The sequence below is a fragment of the Cervus canadensis genome, chromosome 1 (assembly GCF_019320065.1).
Source record: "Cervus canadensis isolate Bull #8, Minnesota chromosome 1, ASM1932006v1, whole genome shotgun sequence".
In the NCBI taxonomy this organism is placed as follows: Eukaryota; Metazoa; Chordata; class Mammalia; order Artiodactyla; family Cervidae; genus Cervus; species Cervus canadensis.
This window is the reverse complement of record NC_057386.1, coordinates 111,043,126-111,056,004: the sequence shown is the minus strand read 5'-3', so window position 1 is coordinate 111,056,004 and position 12,879 is coordinate 111,043,126. Positions and strand designations below refer to the sequence as shown.

At 60.0% G+C, this 12,879-nt stretch overlaps 1 protein-coding gene and 1 long non-coding RNA gene across 3 annotated transcripts; one reads left to right on the top strand and one right to left on the bottom strand.

Annotated features, from left to right (window-relative positions):
• Positions 1 to 3,771: 3,771 nt before the first annotated feature.
• OSM (oncostatin M) lies at positions 3,772 to 7,777 on the bottom strand. 2 transcript variants are annotated; one of them, XM_043436761.1, is made up of 4 exons: positions 7,670 to 7,743; positions 6,281 to 6,348; positions 5,930 to 6,063; positions 3,778 to 5,366 (listed from the first exon to the last, which is right to left on the bottom strand). In XM_043436761.1, the coding sequence occupies exons 3-4, from the start codon at positions 6,032 to 6,034 to the stop codon at positions 4,812 to 4,814; spliced, it is 660 nt and encodes a 219-aa protein (XP_043292696.1). In that variant the 5' UTR covers positions 6,035 to 6,063; positions 6,281 to 6,348; positions 7,670 to 7,743; the 3' UTR covers positions 3,778 to 4,811. The 2 variants fall into 2 exon arrangements, with proteins under 2 accessions (XP_043292686.1, XP_043292696.1); XM_043436751.1 differs by lacking the exon at positions 6,281 to 6,348 and having other exon boundaries at positions 3,772 to 5,366; positions 7,670 to 7,777.
• LOC122421039 lies at positions 6,830 to 11,394 on the top strand. Its single transcript, XR_006263431.1, has 5 exons — positions 6,830 to 6,956; positions 7,273 to 7,818; positions 7,898 to 8,021; positions 8,399 to 8,637; positions 8,857 to 11,394. It is a non-coding gene; the product is annotated as an uncharacterized LOC122421039 (long non-coding RNA).
• Positions 11,395 to 12,879: the final 1,485 nt, after the last annotated feature.

Here is a 12,879-nt window from a genome sequence, read left to right as displayed (position 1 = left end):
GCCTGGCGTGGGCAGTGGGGAGAGGCGGGCGGGGAGCGGGGGGCCACAGGGACAGAGAGGAGGAGAGCTGCAAAGAAAGAAAACCAGCGAGGAAAGGGGAAAATGAGGGAGAGAAAAGAGAGGAGACGTGGCTCCATGATAGCCCCGCAGGCCCCGTGCTCCACTGTCTTGGGGAAGACCTCGGCCCGGCCTGGGAGGCGGCCTGGAAACCGCGTCTACCGAGGCTCAGCGGGGAGGACGCGGACCCCGGGGCGGCCGTGAAGTCATTTCGCTGAACCTCCGCGTCCTCTGCCGTCCTCTCCCGTCTCTGGAGAGAGACGCAAAGATGGCGGGCGGCGAAGGCGTGGAGGCCCGAGCCCGCCGGGAGTCTCTTCTGGAGGCAGACTAAGTGCCGGCCCGCATCCCTGCCGTTTCCCCGCCCTCCAGGCTCCCCCCGTTCCAGGGAACTTTCCATCCGTGTGTGTGCCGTGCAGGGTTGACTGAGCGGCTGTGGCCGTCACCCTGAAAAGCTTGAGACAGCAACGCAGACCCAGCTCCCGGTCGGTTCCAGCGGCAGGGCTGCCAGAGGCCTCGTCTCTCTCCCTGCCCCTGGACCAGCTGGCCTGTGGACGGCGCCCCGTCACACAAGCCGCCTCCGCGGGGAGCTTATGCTGTTTGCGGGCCCGCGGGGCGCGGGGAGTCCACGCACCCTAAGGTGCAAAAGCTTTCCTAGAGCCTCCGCCCCCGACCCCAACCTCACACAGCTGGGGCCGCAGGGAACGGGGAGGGGAGCTGAGAGGGCTTCTCCTGACTCCTGGCGCAGACGATAGAAATGACCCTCAGACGGAGGCTGCAGGCTGCGGGAGGTGCGCTGGGGTGCTGAGCGTCTGTGAGGGCACGTGGGGAGCGGATAGGTGCGGGCTTGGGGCTGAGCACGGCCTTGAGACATCCACGGGGCGCCGGCCGAGGTTGTGGCAGCCGGGTCTGCGGCTCTGGGGCCGAGCTGGAGATGCAGCGCCTGCCGCTTGTGGCCTCCCCGGGAGACAGCGCCATGGAGGTGACACCTCCTCATTGACGGACCCCCAGGCCTCCACCCCCGCGTCTGGGGGCTCCCTGATCTGCTTCCTGCCTGCTGGTGCAGCTCCGCTTCAAAGGCAACCCCCAGAGGCCTCTCCAGGGGCCTAACCACAGAGGGGAGGGGGCCGGCAGGGGTCCAGGCAGGGGCGGAGAGCCGCCACCCCGGGCTTGCCCGCTCTTCCTCGCCCAGAACCGCCTCGGCCTCTCCGCGGGCTGCTGCAGAGCCGGATCCCCTTCCGCTCAGGGAGCCTGCGGTGCCTGGCTCTCAGGGTCTGCCCACCTCCCACCCACAGCTTCCCAGCAGCCCGGTCCGAGGAAAGACCAGCACCACCGCGCTGCAGCAGGGCCGCAAAGACCGAGGCCGGCCGTCTGCCATCGAGGGCAACTGGGGAGCACCAGTCTAGGCTGGTCTCCCTGCCCGACTCCTCACTGGGCTCCTGCTGCATGCTGGGACCGGGCAGAGAAGACAGAGGTGGTCTCTGTCCTTGGAGGCTCCAGGCTAGCAGGGGAGGTGGACAGGCAGTGCAAATGCCACACGAACTGAGGCCCCCGCTGCCCCATTGGACACTTTTAAGAAAAGTAACCACGTTGCTGGACCAACGTGGTTCAAGCTCATCAAGGATGCGCTGACCAAAAGGAGCGCAGCACCACAGACAGAGAGCACTGTCAGGGGCCTGGTGCGGGGAGGTCCCCCGGGACCCCAAAGTGGCTGGTGTGGCAGGAAGCTCAAGAGCAAGATGGAGCCCCAGTGGGGCGGTGGGCGGGGGGTGGGAGGCAGGCAATGGAGAGTCTTTACTGAGTACTTTGTAAACAGCCTGCAGTACAGAGGGCACACTCTGGCTGGGAGTCGGAGACCTGGAGTTCTAGCCCCAGCCCTGCACTAACTTGCTCTGTGACCTTGCGCAAGGTGCTGTCCCGCTCTGGGCCCTTTTGATAAATCAGCAGTACCCTCACTCACTGCACTCTGATCCTTGACTGCTCAGAGCGAGTTTTGCCCCGGCCCTTCCCGCCACCTAGAGGCTCCACCCCTCCTGCGGTGCATCATTCGGGCTGCAGACTGGACAGCGCCTCTTCCGGGCGCCCCGCTGACCACCCCCGTCTCCAGACCCTCACTCTCTGTTTCCTCACCGCTTTGCTTTTGCCGAGCTCACGCTCGCACTGCAAACTCAGGTGCTCCTGTCGGTTCTTTTGCGTGTCTGTCATCTGTCTGCCCCCTCTTCTGGGAGCTCTGTGCCCCGGGGGGACTCCTGAACTTGCCAGCAGAGTTACAGAGGTTGAAAGGTGATGGGAGGGTGCTCCCACCCTGACATCCAATGGACCTGAATTCAAAATGTGCCCACCCCCAGGACGTTGGCTCTAAGGACCTGGGCAGGTCACTCAAACTCTCGGAGCCTCAGTCTTCTCATCAGCAAACTGGGTCGTATCTACTCCAGGGTGTCCCACACAGAGTTCTCTTCCACCCCATGTTAAATCTTGTTCCCACCAGAAGTGGGGGTGGCCAGGGACTGATCTAGGTCAAGTTCATCTGATTCTGTGAGCCCTTCCTTTGTAGCTGCCACTTCGCATGTCACTGGTCTATAGATGACTTTCCGGGGGCGAGGCCCTGAGCATCAGGGGGCAGCCAGGTGGAATCCCTACCCAGCCTGGGGCCCTTCAGGAAGCAGTTTCAAGCAGCTACCAGGTCATAGGCCACAGCTGAGACAAGATCTATTATTATCTTGTCTGTTTCACACAACTCACCAGGGGCTTCCCTGGAGGCTCAGGTGATAAAGATTCTGCCTGCAGTGCAGGAGACCTGGGTTCTATCCCTGGATCAGGAAGATCCTCTGGAGAAGGAAATGGCTACCCACTCCAGCATTCCCGCTTGGGAAATCCGACGGACAGAGGAGCCTGGAGAGTTACAGTCCATGGGGTCGCAAGAGTTGGACATGACTTAGTGACTTCCCTGAGAGCTCAGTTGGTAAAGAATCTGCCTGCAATGCAGGAGACCCCAGGTTGATTCCTGGGTCAGGAAGATCCGCTGGAGAAGGGATAGGCTACCCACTCCAGTATTGGGCTTCCCTTGTGGCTCAGTTGGTAAAGAATCTGCCTGCAATGCAGGAGACCCCAGGTTGATTCCTGGGTCAGGAAGATCCGCTGGAGAAGGGATAGGCTACCCACTCCAGTACTGGGCTTCCCTTGTGGCTCAGTTGGTAAAGAATCTGCCTGCAATGTGGGAGACCTGGGTTTAAACCCTGGGTTGGGAAGATCCCCTGGAGAAGGGACAGGCTACCCACTCCATTATTCTGGCCTGGAGAATTCCATGGACGGTATAGTCCATGGGGTCGCAAAGAGTCGGACACAACTGAGTGACTTTCACTTCACTTCACTGTTTCACACGACACCCACGGCACACATACCCCCAGCTGCTCACCCACGAGGACTGAGAACAACCCACATTCTCCATCTTTCCCCTATTCTCTCTGGTTCCCCAACGTCTGGTCCCCAGATTCTCAAGGGAGACCCACTCAGAGAAAATGGGCACCTTCTCTGAGATGCCCCCACAGTCAGAGCCCACAGCTGACGAGGGTGTGCGGCTTCCCTTCCTGGATAGAGCAAGGACCCCCAGCCCAGCCCTCCAGTGGTGGACGCTTGTGGCCTTGCCACCTAGGGACCCCCCCATCTCCAAGAGGCTTCCCCAAACCCCCCTACAATGCAGCAGAGACACACAAGGGCTTTAGAAACCACGCAAATTTTAAATATATGCACAATATTAACATTAAATACACATCATAAATAAGCCTTATAAATAGAAAACAGATTTAAAAAACTGATTTTAAAAAAAGTCTATAAATTAGTCCTGTCCCTCCAAGGAATTGGCCCAGAAGCTTCTGGGACCCCCCCTCCAGGAGGGCGATGATTTCAGCACGAAAAAATACCATGATGCACCACCAGGGAGCGCAGCCAGCAGCCGGGACCCAAGACCAGGCTCTCCTCCAGACTAGGTCTCCTCCAGAGAGCGGAGCCTGTGCCCAGGGGCCGTCTGCCCCGTGTGTCCTTCTGTATGGAGAGAATCTGATATCCACCCTGTGTCACAGAGTCCCAGCAACTGACAAGCAGAGAGGGCTGCACGTGGTCCCCAAGCCCTTCAAATCACAGAGTAAACTGCGGTCCTGAGAAGCAAGGTGGCCTTGATGAGGTCACACAGCGAATTAGAGGCCAACCTCGGACCGACACCCCCCACCCCAATCAGTGCTCCTTCCTGCGCCCTCTGCCCCATCACAGCTGCCTAAAGTGAGGCCTCCCAGGCATCCAGGGATCTGGCCCGAGACGCGATGAGGCATAGTCGGCCAACTCAGGCCCTGACCCCCACCGCCTTGGAGCTGGGCCACTAGGGAAAGGAGGAAGTACGGGGGCAAGAGCCATGCAAGTCATGAGAGGGACAGTCCGGCCGGTCTCCGGGGAGCGGGGGGTGGGGGGGCCAGTCTGGCCGTGAGTCAGCCTGTGTCATCCGACCCCTGAATCAATGGAAAGTTGGCCCCGTATGGACCTGACCCGGCCACCCCCCGAGGGCCAAGGAACCCAGGGCTGGGGGCGCTCCACAGCCTGACCATCTTCCCTGCAGCCCGGCCTTGGGGGAGGTAGAGGGGGCTGCCTGGCTTACACCCCTTAAAGTGCGCTTCAGAGAGGTGGGGAGCGGAGAGGAGATGGGTGGCGGCAGCCTGCCGTCCTGCACGCCACCTGCTGACCTTTCACCTGGCAGGGTGCCCCGAAGGCTACCGGGGCAGCTGGCCCTGGGGCGCAAGTCTCCTGAGCCCCGGGAAGGGCCACGTCCTGCGGGCAGCCCTCTGCAGGCCCCGGAGGGGGCTGTGTCTGCGGTTGCGGCCCCGTCTCTCCCCCCAGCCCCGGAGGACCTGCCCGGCCCTGCGCATGAAGTGGTGGTAGCCTTGCAGGAACTCGCAGATCCTGAGCTTGCGCTTGAAGGTGTCCAACGGCAGCGTGGGCAGCGGCGGCGGTGGCGGCGTGGGCCCCGGGCCCGGCTGAGTGGGCTCAGCAGCCTCTGGGTCCGAGGAGCCGCGCAGCAGCTGGGCCATGCAGTGGATGTTGTTCCCGAGCCCGCGGATGTTCATCTCCGCCTGTTGATGGGCTGCTTTCGGGAGGTCCTGCTGAAGGGCGCTCAGCATGCGAAGGAAGAGGCCCAGCGTGGTGTTGAGGGTCCGCAGGAAGTCCTGCCTGCTGAGCCTCCACAGGGCGTCCTCGCTGGGGAAGTCCCCCGGGCGCTCCATGCAGGATCCCTTCAGTACAGGACTGTGCAGGCCTTGGAGGTGGATCTGGGGAGGGCGAAAAGGATAGTCCAGAGGTGAGCCCTGGAGCCCCGACCACACACGCACGCATACCTGCTCAGCCTTGAGCCGCTGGACCACATGCGCCCCTCCCCCATCCAACCCTCCCATTGTACAGATCAAGAAACTGAGGCCCGAGAAGGGAGGGGACTCCCGGGTCACTGCAGGCAGGACTGGCAGGGGTGACCACACAGGTGGTGACGGTGGCCTGAGGTGTGTCATTGTGGAAGTGATGGGAGGTGACCTGAGCTTAGGAGGGCGGGACTGTTCACTGCGACGTTCCAGTGCCTAGAACAAGGCCCGTGGTAGGTGTGCAGGCAAACAGATGAAGGAGATGATGGAGTCGGGGTTCACCCTCCAGGCCCACCCACTGTTTCCTTGACGTCTCAGGGTTAGACCCGGTATGGTCACTGTGGCCCAGGAATAACGTGGAGCCTCGGTTTCCCTGCCAGCCCCAGACTGAGCGGGTCCTCTCTGGGGATCACTCCAGCCCCAGCTCCACCCACAGTTCTCTGAGACTCAGGTGCCCCCCAGGGGGGCCGGGCACTCACATAGGGGTCCAGGAGCGTGCTGGGGTTCTGCATGAGGTCCGCCTGGCGCTGGAGCTGCAGGAGAAGCTCGTGGTACTTGCCTGAGCACTTGCTCGTGGCCACCATGCACAGGAGCAGGAGTCTGAGGACCAGACCTGGGGCAGAGGGAAGACGAGGGGCCGGCTTCAGTCTCTGCCGGGGGGCGCCCTGAAGAGGGGAGGGCGCTCACACGGGCCTCAGGGGGCACGGCCCATCCCTCATCCGCGTGGAGGCCGGGGCTGGGCACTGGGCGTGCCCAGGGACCCCTGCGAAACCCAGCACCACCGTCCAGAGAGCCGCTGCCCTGCATCTGAAACAGTGGCTGCGACGTACCAAGCAAGCCTTTGAGAAGCGGAGGTGGGGCCCAGCCGGGGTCCAGCCTGCCAACCTCGGGAGCTGACCTGCAGAGACCCAGATGGGGCTCATGAGACCTCTGGGCTAAGGATCCGCCATTGCTGCAGGCCCCCCTCCCCGGGACAGGCCCCAGTCCCCCCCACCCCTGCAGGGGGCCTCCAGAGGGGTTTGCAGCCCCAGCCCGGAGCTCTGTCTGGAGTACCAGGAGGGTCTGCCTCTCTACCTGGAGAGGATGCGTGAGAACAACTGGTCTACGCCCCCGTCTGACCCACAGGAGAACCAAGGCGCCAAAGGAGAAGGGCTTGCTCGGGTCACCGAAGGCCACCCTCTGCCCCCATCTCTCGGGCCTCCCTCCTCTCTCTGGAAACGGCCACTTCTTTCAGGCGCCCCCCAAGAGATGCGGTGAGCCAGAGCGCCCCCCAGTGGGCGGGCACCGTCACAGCGTCCCCCCGCCCCTCCCCCGCCTCCACCCACCCACCCACCGGGCACCGCCAACCACGTGGTCGGAAGGGCCTGTGGTGCAATGGCCCGGAAGGCAGTGACACCACCTTCCCTTCCTAGGAACCGTGGCCCCTTGGGGAAGACGCTGCAGCCGGGGCCCAGGGGGCTGGGCGCCCAGGAAACGCGACCACAGGCACCCCCTGCCGCCCCTCAGGTACCTGCTGCAGGGCTGGGGCGGGGGGCGCTGGGGTGAGCCCCGAGCACGTGGGACCAGGGTGCCTGTGTGGGCGTGTGTCTGGGTCTGCGCAAGGCCCGAGGGAACCGCCCGCCACACACCGCCAGCCGTTGTGCCCCGCCGGCCGCAGGGGCCCCGGGCTGCTTGCGGGGCTTCCCAGATGCTGCCACCGAGGGCCCCGATGACGTCACGCGGCTCTGTGTGCCTGTCACCCTGTGGGTGTGGCTGTGGGTGCTGTGTGATTGTGTGGGCTCCCGGGCCCCCAGACCCGGCTGACAGTACCCATCCATCCCAGGGCCTGCGAATCCGGGCAAAAAAAGGAGGCACCCCACCGGCCTTCCAGACATCACACCGCAATCCTGCTCAGCTTCCCCGGCCTCCTCCTCTGCCCCCAGCACATCTCCCGCCTCCCTCCTGCTTCCCTGGCTTCTCCCGCAGTGGTGATCTCCTTCCCTCACTCCTTTGCTCCCAGAGTCCACGACTCTGCATCACCTCCACCTGGAAGCCCTCCGAGGATGCCCTTCTCCTGTGAAGATGCTGTGTTCTCTGTGGGTCCCTTTCTGACCCCCTGGCTCTCTCCCCTTGTCAGCATCCTTCTGCACGGTTCCCAGAGGGCAAAGGGTGGCCCTGCTCCCCGCGGGTGCCCGTGAGCCCGGCAGGCAGGTGCCGGCGGGAAGGAAGGAAGTACTCACTGAGGAGTGTCCTCTGCATACTCTGTGCCCGCATGCTGGGTGACCGAGCTCCGGCCTGTGCCCGCTGGGGGTGACACCTCCCTGCCTGGAGCCCTGAGGGCTGGCAGCCCCTTTATGCCCGTCGGGGTGATTGGCCAACACCTCGTGAGGTGGGTGGGGAGGGGGTGGGGTGGGGGGAGGGGAGGCCTTCTGGGAACATGACCCTAAAAAAAACCAAAGTTTCTACAGGCGGCCAATGGGCGCCCAGTGCGGTGGCATGCCTGCTCCTCCTCCTGTTTTCTTCGAATTCGTTCTTCGAGGTCAGCCCCCCACGCCCAAGGATGATGCAAACCACAGCCTCAGCCTTCCTGGGGTGAGCAGGGAAGCAAGGGGGTCCATGCCCGCTGCAGGGGTGCCGTGTCCGGGATGGATGGGAGGGTTTGCCAGCCGGGTCCTTGGAGGGCCCATAGCCTGGTCCCTGCCCGGGAGCCGTCGGCCTTGCAGGCCACTGTGGTTGGGGGGTGAGGGGAGCGAGACATCTTCCTTCTCGGGTGCCCTTCCCGCCCTCCCGCGGGGCTGTTGGGACATCTGTGAGCGGAAACCACGGGGCTCTGGGCACAGAGCCAGACCCAGGCTGGCAGCCCTGAGATTGTGGTTCTGGCCCCAAGACCTGCATCCCTCAGTGGGGCTCCCCGCCATCTCCTCTCCCCCATGAGGCACCGCGCATATAACCAGTGTTCCCCATCCCAGGCCCATCGAACCAGGCGCTTGGGGCAAGAGGAAAGGGAGATCAGGACTCAAGCCCTCTGACATGCTGTGTGGCCCAAGGCAATTCACTTCGCCTCCCTGGGCCTCGGAGGCCCCTTCCACCTGCAAAATGAGGATTTGAAAAGTATCTCCCAGCTACCTCACCGGGCTGCTGCCATCATGGACATAAAAGGCAAAGGCCCTTTGAAGGGAAAAGGAGCGATGAAGCAGTCTGATTCCAAGTACTGGCTGTCGGGGAGGCGGGGTAGGGGGGCGAGGGGATGGGGAAGCTGTGAGCTCAGAGGGGAAGCTGGAGGGGGGAGCCGCTGTGGTGACGGTTGGGGACCAGGTTTCACTTTCTCTGAAAGATAGTGATCTCGAGTAGGTCCTCTGCTTCTCAAAGAAACGAGAGGAGGGGCTCCGGACACAGCCTCCTGAGTCAACCTGCTGCTTCCCCACAGGATGAACGGAGGCCCCGTGAGCGCGCGGACGAAGCGGCCGAGGGCTGGCCCGCACACCATGCCTGGCCACCTCAGCGCCTCCAGCAGACCGGCTGGGGGTCCTTGGCCTGCACCCTGAGGAGTGCCGTGGGCAGGAGGGTGTCAAAGGCTGAGAAGCGGGGTGGGGCCCTTGGAGGGGCGTGGGACCAGGGAGGCCTGAGCCGCTTGGGCCCTGCGGAGCCCGGATCAGGAATGCCAAGGTGGCTGGAAGGAGGGAGGCCGGGCACCCACCCCAGCACCCATCAATACCCCCAAGGCCATTCCCAGCAGCCCGCCCCTCTGCAGGCTCATTTAAGCAGTCAACAAACATTTATTTGGCCTGCTCTTTTCCAAGTGCTAAGGAACTAGCAATGGGCAACACCAGGGGCACCCCCTCATCCCAAACCCCGGAGGCTTCTCTTCACCCCCCCCCCCCCCCCCAGCCTACTCCCTGGGCCTCATCACACCCTCGCCACCGTCAAGGCCCAGTTCTGGATTCTCCTCCTGAGAATGTCACTTCCGCTCGACTCCCCGTCCCGGCGCCCACTCCCACCAGGCGGCTTCCTGGGCCCAGGCCGGGTCCAGATCCTTGTTCATTTCACTCTCTGATCTCATCTCGCTGCAGCCCTGGGAGGGACAGTGGCCTGGCATGCGTGCCTCAGCTCCCTTAATAGTCGTTTGCTTTTAAAAAAAAAAAAAAAAAATGTACTTATTTGGCTATGTTGGGTCTTAGCTGCAGAACGCAGGATCTTTTGTTGTGGTGAGTGGGTTTCAAGTGTGGTGCCTGGGCTTGGCTGCCCTGTGGCTTGTGGCATCTTAGTTCCCCAACCAGGGATCAAACCTGCATCTCCTGCATTGGAAGGTGGATTCTTAACCACTGGACCACCAGGGAAGTTCCCTGGCTCCTGGTAATGAGAGAAAAACAGAACCTTGGAAAAGCTCAGGGCTGGGCTCCATGTAGGAGAGCCAGGTCTGGCCAGAGAGCCTCATGCCCTTGCTGAGCGGCCTCCATGCCCAGGGGACAGCCCAGGGTTTTCACCCCTCGGTCCAGGCAGTAGGGTCTCCTGTGTTTCTTTATTTATTTATTTTTTCTCCTGGGTTTAAAGAGGCCTCCAAGTCCCAGAGACATTGAGATCAACCCACCTGTGGTGTACCTTTTTTTTTTTTTTTGTGGTGTACCTTTTATAAAAATATTTAAGAGGAGGGTGCTTGCACATCTGAAAGAGCTGGCTCTGAGCACGGAGCTTTAAACTTACATGTGAGTTTGCTGGAGCTGCCATAACCAGGTACCACAGACAGAAGTGTACAACAGTGTTTTCTCACAGTCCTGGAGCTGAAAGTCCGAGCTCAAGGTGCTGGATTCATCCTGAGGCCGCCCTCCTCAGCTCGCAGATGGCCGGCTTCTCGTCATCTCCTCCCACGGCTGCCCTGCCGTGTCTGTCTGTGCCCAGATCTCTTCTCCTTTTTAAAAACAATATTTGGGGCCGTGTTGGGTCTTCATTGCTGCATGGGCTTTTCTCTAGTTGTGGCCCACGGGCTCCTCATTGCGGTGGCTTCTCTTGTTGCAGAGGACCTAGGGCTCGTGGGCTTCCGTAGCTGTGGTGCACAGGCTTTGCTGCTTCACGGCACGTGGGAGCCTCCCGGACCAGGGATCGAACTCACATCCCCTGCGCTGGCCGGTGGCTTCTTTACCACTGAACCACACCAGGGAAGCCCCGACCTCCTCTTCTAAGGACACCTGTTACGTTGCAATGGGGCCCACCCAATGGCCCCACTTTACCCCGATTGCCCCTTTCCAGGCCCTGGCTCTGTGCACACTCATATTTTGAGGTGCTGGGGGTTGTGACCTCAGTGCACGCACTTGAGGGATGCAAATCAACGGCTTCAGGTAGAGGGTGTGGTTGGGGGGCTGCAGGGAGTGGGGACACTGGGGAGAAGCCCGGAGCTGGGTGGGAGGAGGCTGAGGTGAGGTAGCCCCACAGCCCCATCCGAATGAAGCGTAAGGGGAAGATGCGTCAGCATTTCTGGTGAGGTCAGCGCCTGGTGACGTCCCTCCTGCCAGCAGGAAAGGCTTGCGACACGGCCCCCGTCGGTATAAATAGGCTCCGCGACCACAGGGCCCAGGCTGTCCCCGCTTCCCAGGCCACGTCAGCCAGGTCCGCGTGATCCGGAGGGGAAGAGAGGGCCCACTTGGTTCCTCAGAACTGCTGTTTCCTTGCCTTTCTGATCCACCCTCCAGCTGGGGATCCACCCCCACTTTAAACACAAGGAAGGGATTTGATGTGACCTGGGACAGGTCAACAGTGGACGCAGGAGGCCCTTGGGTGCAGAGGCCTGCAGACTATGGGTGGAGACCAACCCAGGCTCCAGTCTCCATCTGCTTGTGGGCCTGGAATTCTTGGCCCAGTCACACCCCCCTCTTCTGAACCTCAGTTTCCCCTCTTGCCACCACAGTGCCACAGTTAAACAACGGAGAAGACAAACAACCCCATTTTTTAATTAAACAAAATTTTTTTTTGACGTGGGCCGTTTTTAAGTCTCTATTGAATTTGTTACGATACGGCTTCTCTTCTGTTTTGGTTTTTGGCTGCGAGGCATGTGGGATCTCAGCTCCCTGACCAGGGGTTGAACCCACACCCTCTGTGTTGGAAGGTGAAGTCTTTTTTTTTTCCTCTCAAAGTTTTTGTTTTGTATTGGCGTATAGCCGATTAACAATGTTGTGATAGTCTCAGGGGAATGGGGAAGGGAATCAGCCAAGCCTATGCAAGGAAGGCTAAGTCTTAACCACTGGACCATCAGGGAAGTGCCTACAACCCAATTTTTAAATGGGCAAGGGAATTAAAAAGACTTTTCTCCAAACCGGATATAAATGGCCAATAAGTAGGTGAAAAGATGTCAGTGTCATTAGCCATCAGGAAGATGCACATCCAAACTACACCGAGATGCCACTCCACCTCCACTAGGGCATCTGCAGTCAAACACAGACAATACGTTTGACTTATTGGACGGGGAGAAGTCGGAGCCCTTGTGCACTGCTGGTGGGAATTAAAGAGGGTGCATTCAGCCACTTTAGGAAAAAGAATGTCTCTTCCTCCAATGGTGAACATAGAAATCTCAGACAACCAGCAGTTCCACTCCTGGGTATGCACGCCAGAGAACTGAAATCAAGTGATCACACAAAAGCTTGCACACAGAAGTTCACAGAAGCATTCATGCACAATAGCCCGAATGGAGAAGCAACCCAATTGTCCATCAACAGGAAATGGATTTTAAAACGTGGTCTGTCCATACGTTGGAATATTATTCAGCCAGAAAGAGAGATGAGGTATTGATGGATGCAACATGGATGAACCTCAAAATCATTATACCCCATGAAAGTCAGTCAGAAAAGGCCACGTATGATTCCTTTATATGAAATGTCCAGAATAGGTGAATCCATAGAGACAGAGAGTGGATTAGTGGTTGCCAGGGGTTGGGGGGTCTGGGGACAGGCAAGAAGTGATAGCTTATGGATAGGGTTTCTTTGGGGGGTGGGGATGAAAATATTTTTTTAACTATCAAACAGATGATTTCACTGTCTTATAAATGTACTTAAACCACTGAATTATGGCTTTTATAATTTATTTACTTTTTATTTGTTTATTTATTATTTTTGGCTGGGCTAGAGCTTCACTGCTGCATGGAGGCTCTCCTCTGGTTGTGGCCAGCAGGGGCTACTCTTGATTTGCAGAGAACAGGTTTCTTGCTGTGGTGGCCTGTCTTGTTGCAGAGCACGGGCTCTAAGGCACGCAGGCTCCAGCAGTTGGATATAAGTCCTTGAATTATATACACTTTAAATGCACTTGATGGGCACTTCCCCGGCGGTGCAGTGGATAGGAATCTGCCTTCCAATGAGGGGAACGCGGGTTCGATCCCTGGCTAGGGGAGATCCCACATCCCTAGGAGCAACTAAGCCTGTGTGCCACAAGCACCAGAGCCTTCATGCCTAGAGGTACATGGGCGGTA

Coding starts and splice junctions, on each gene's coding strand:
- OSM (XM_043436751.1), bottom strand. CDS start 7,703: ATGCGGGCACAGAGTATGCAGAGGACACTCCTCA. Junction 6,064..7,669: donor TATGCAGAGGACACTCCTCA/GTGAGTACTTCC, acceptor CCTCTGCCCCAG/GTCTGGTCCTCAGACTCCTG. Junction 5,367..5,929: donor GCACGCTCCTGGACCCCTAT/GTGAGTGCCCGG, acceptor CGCCCTCCCCAG/ATCCACCTCCAAGGCCTGCA.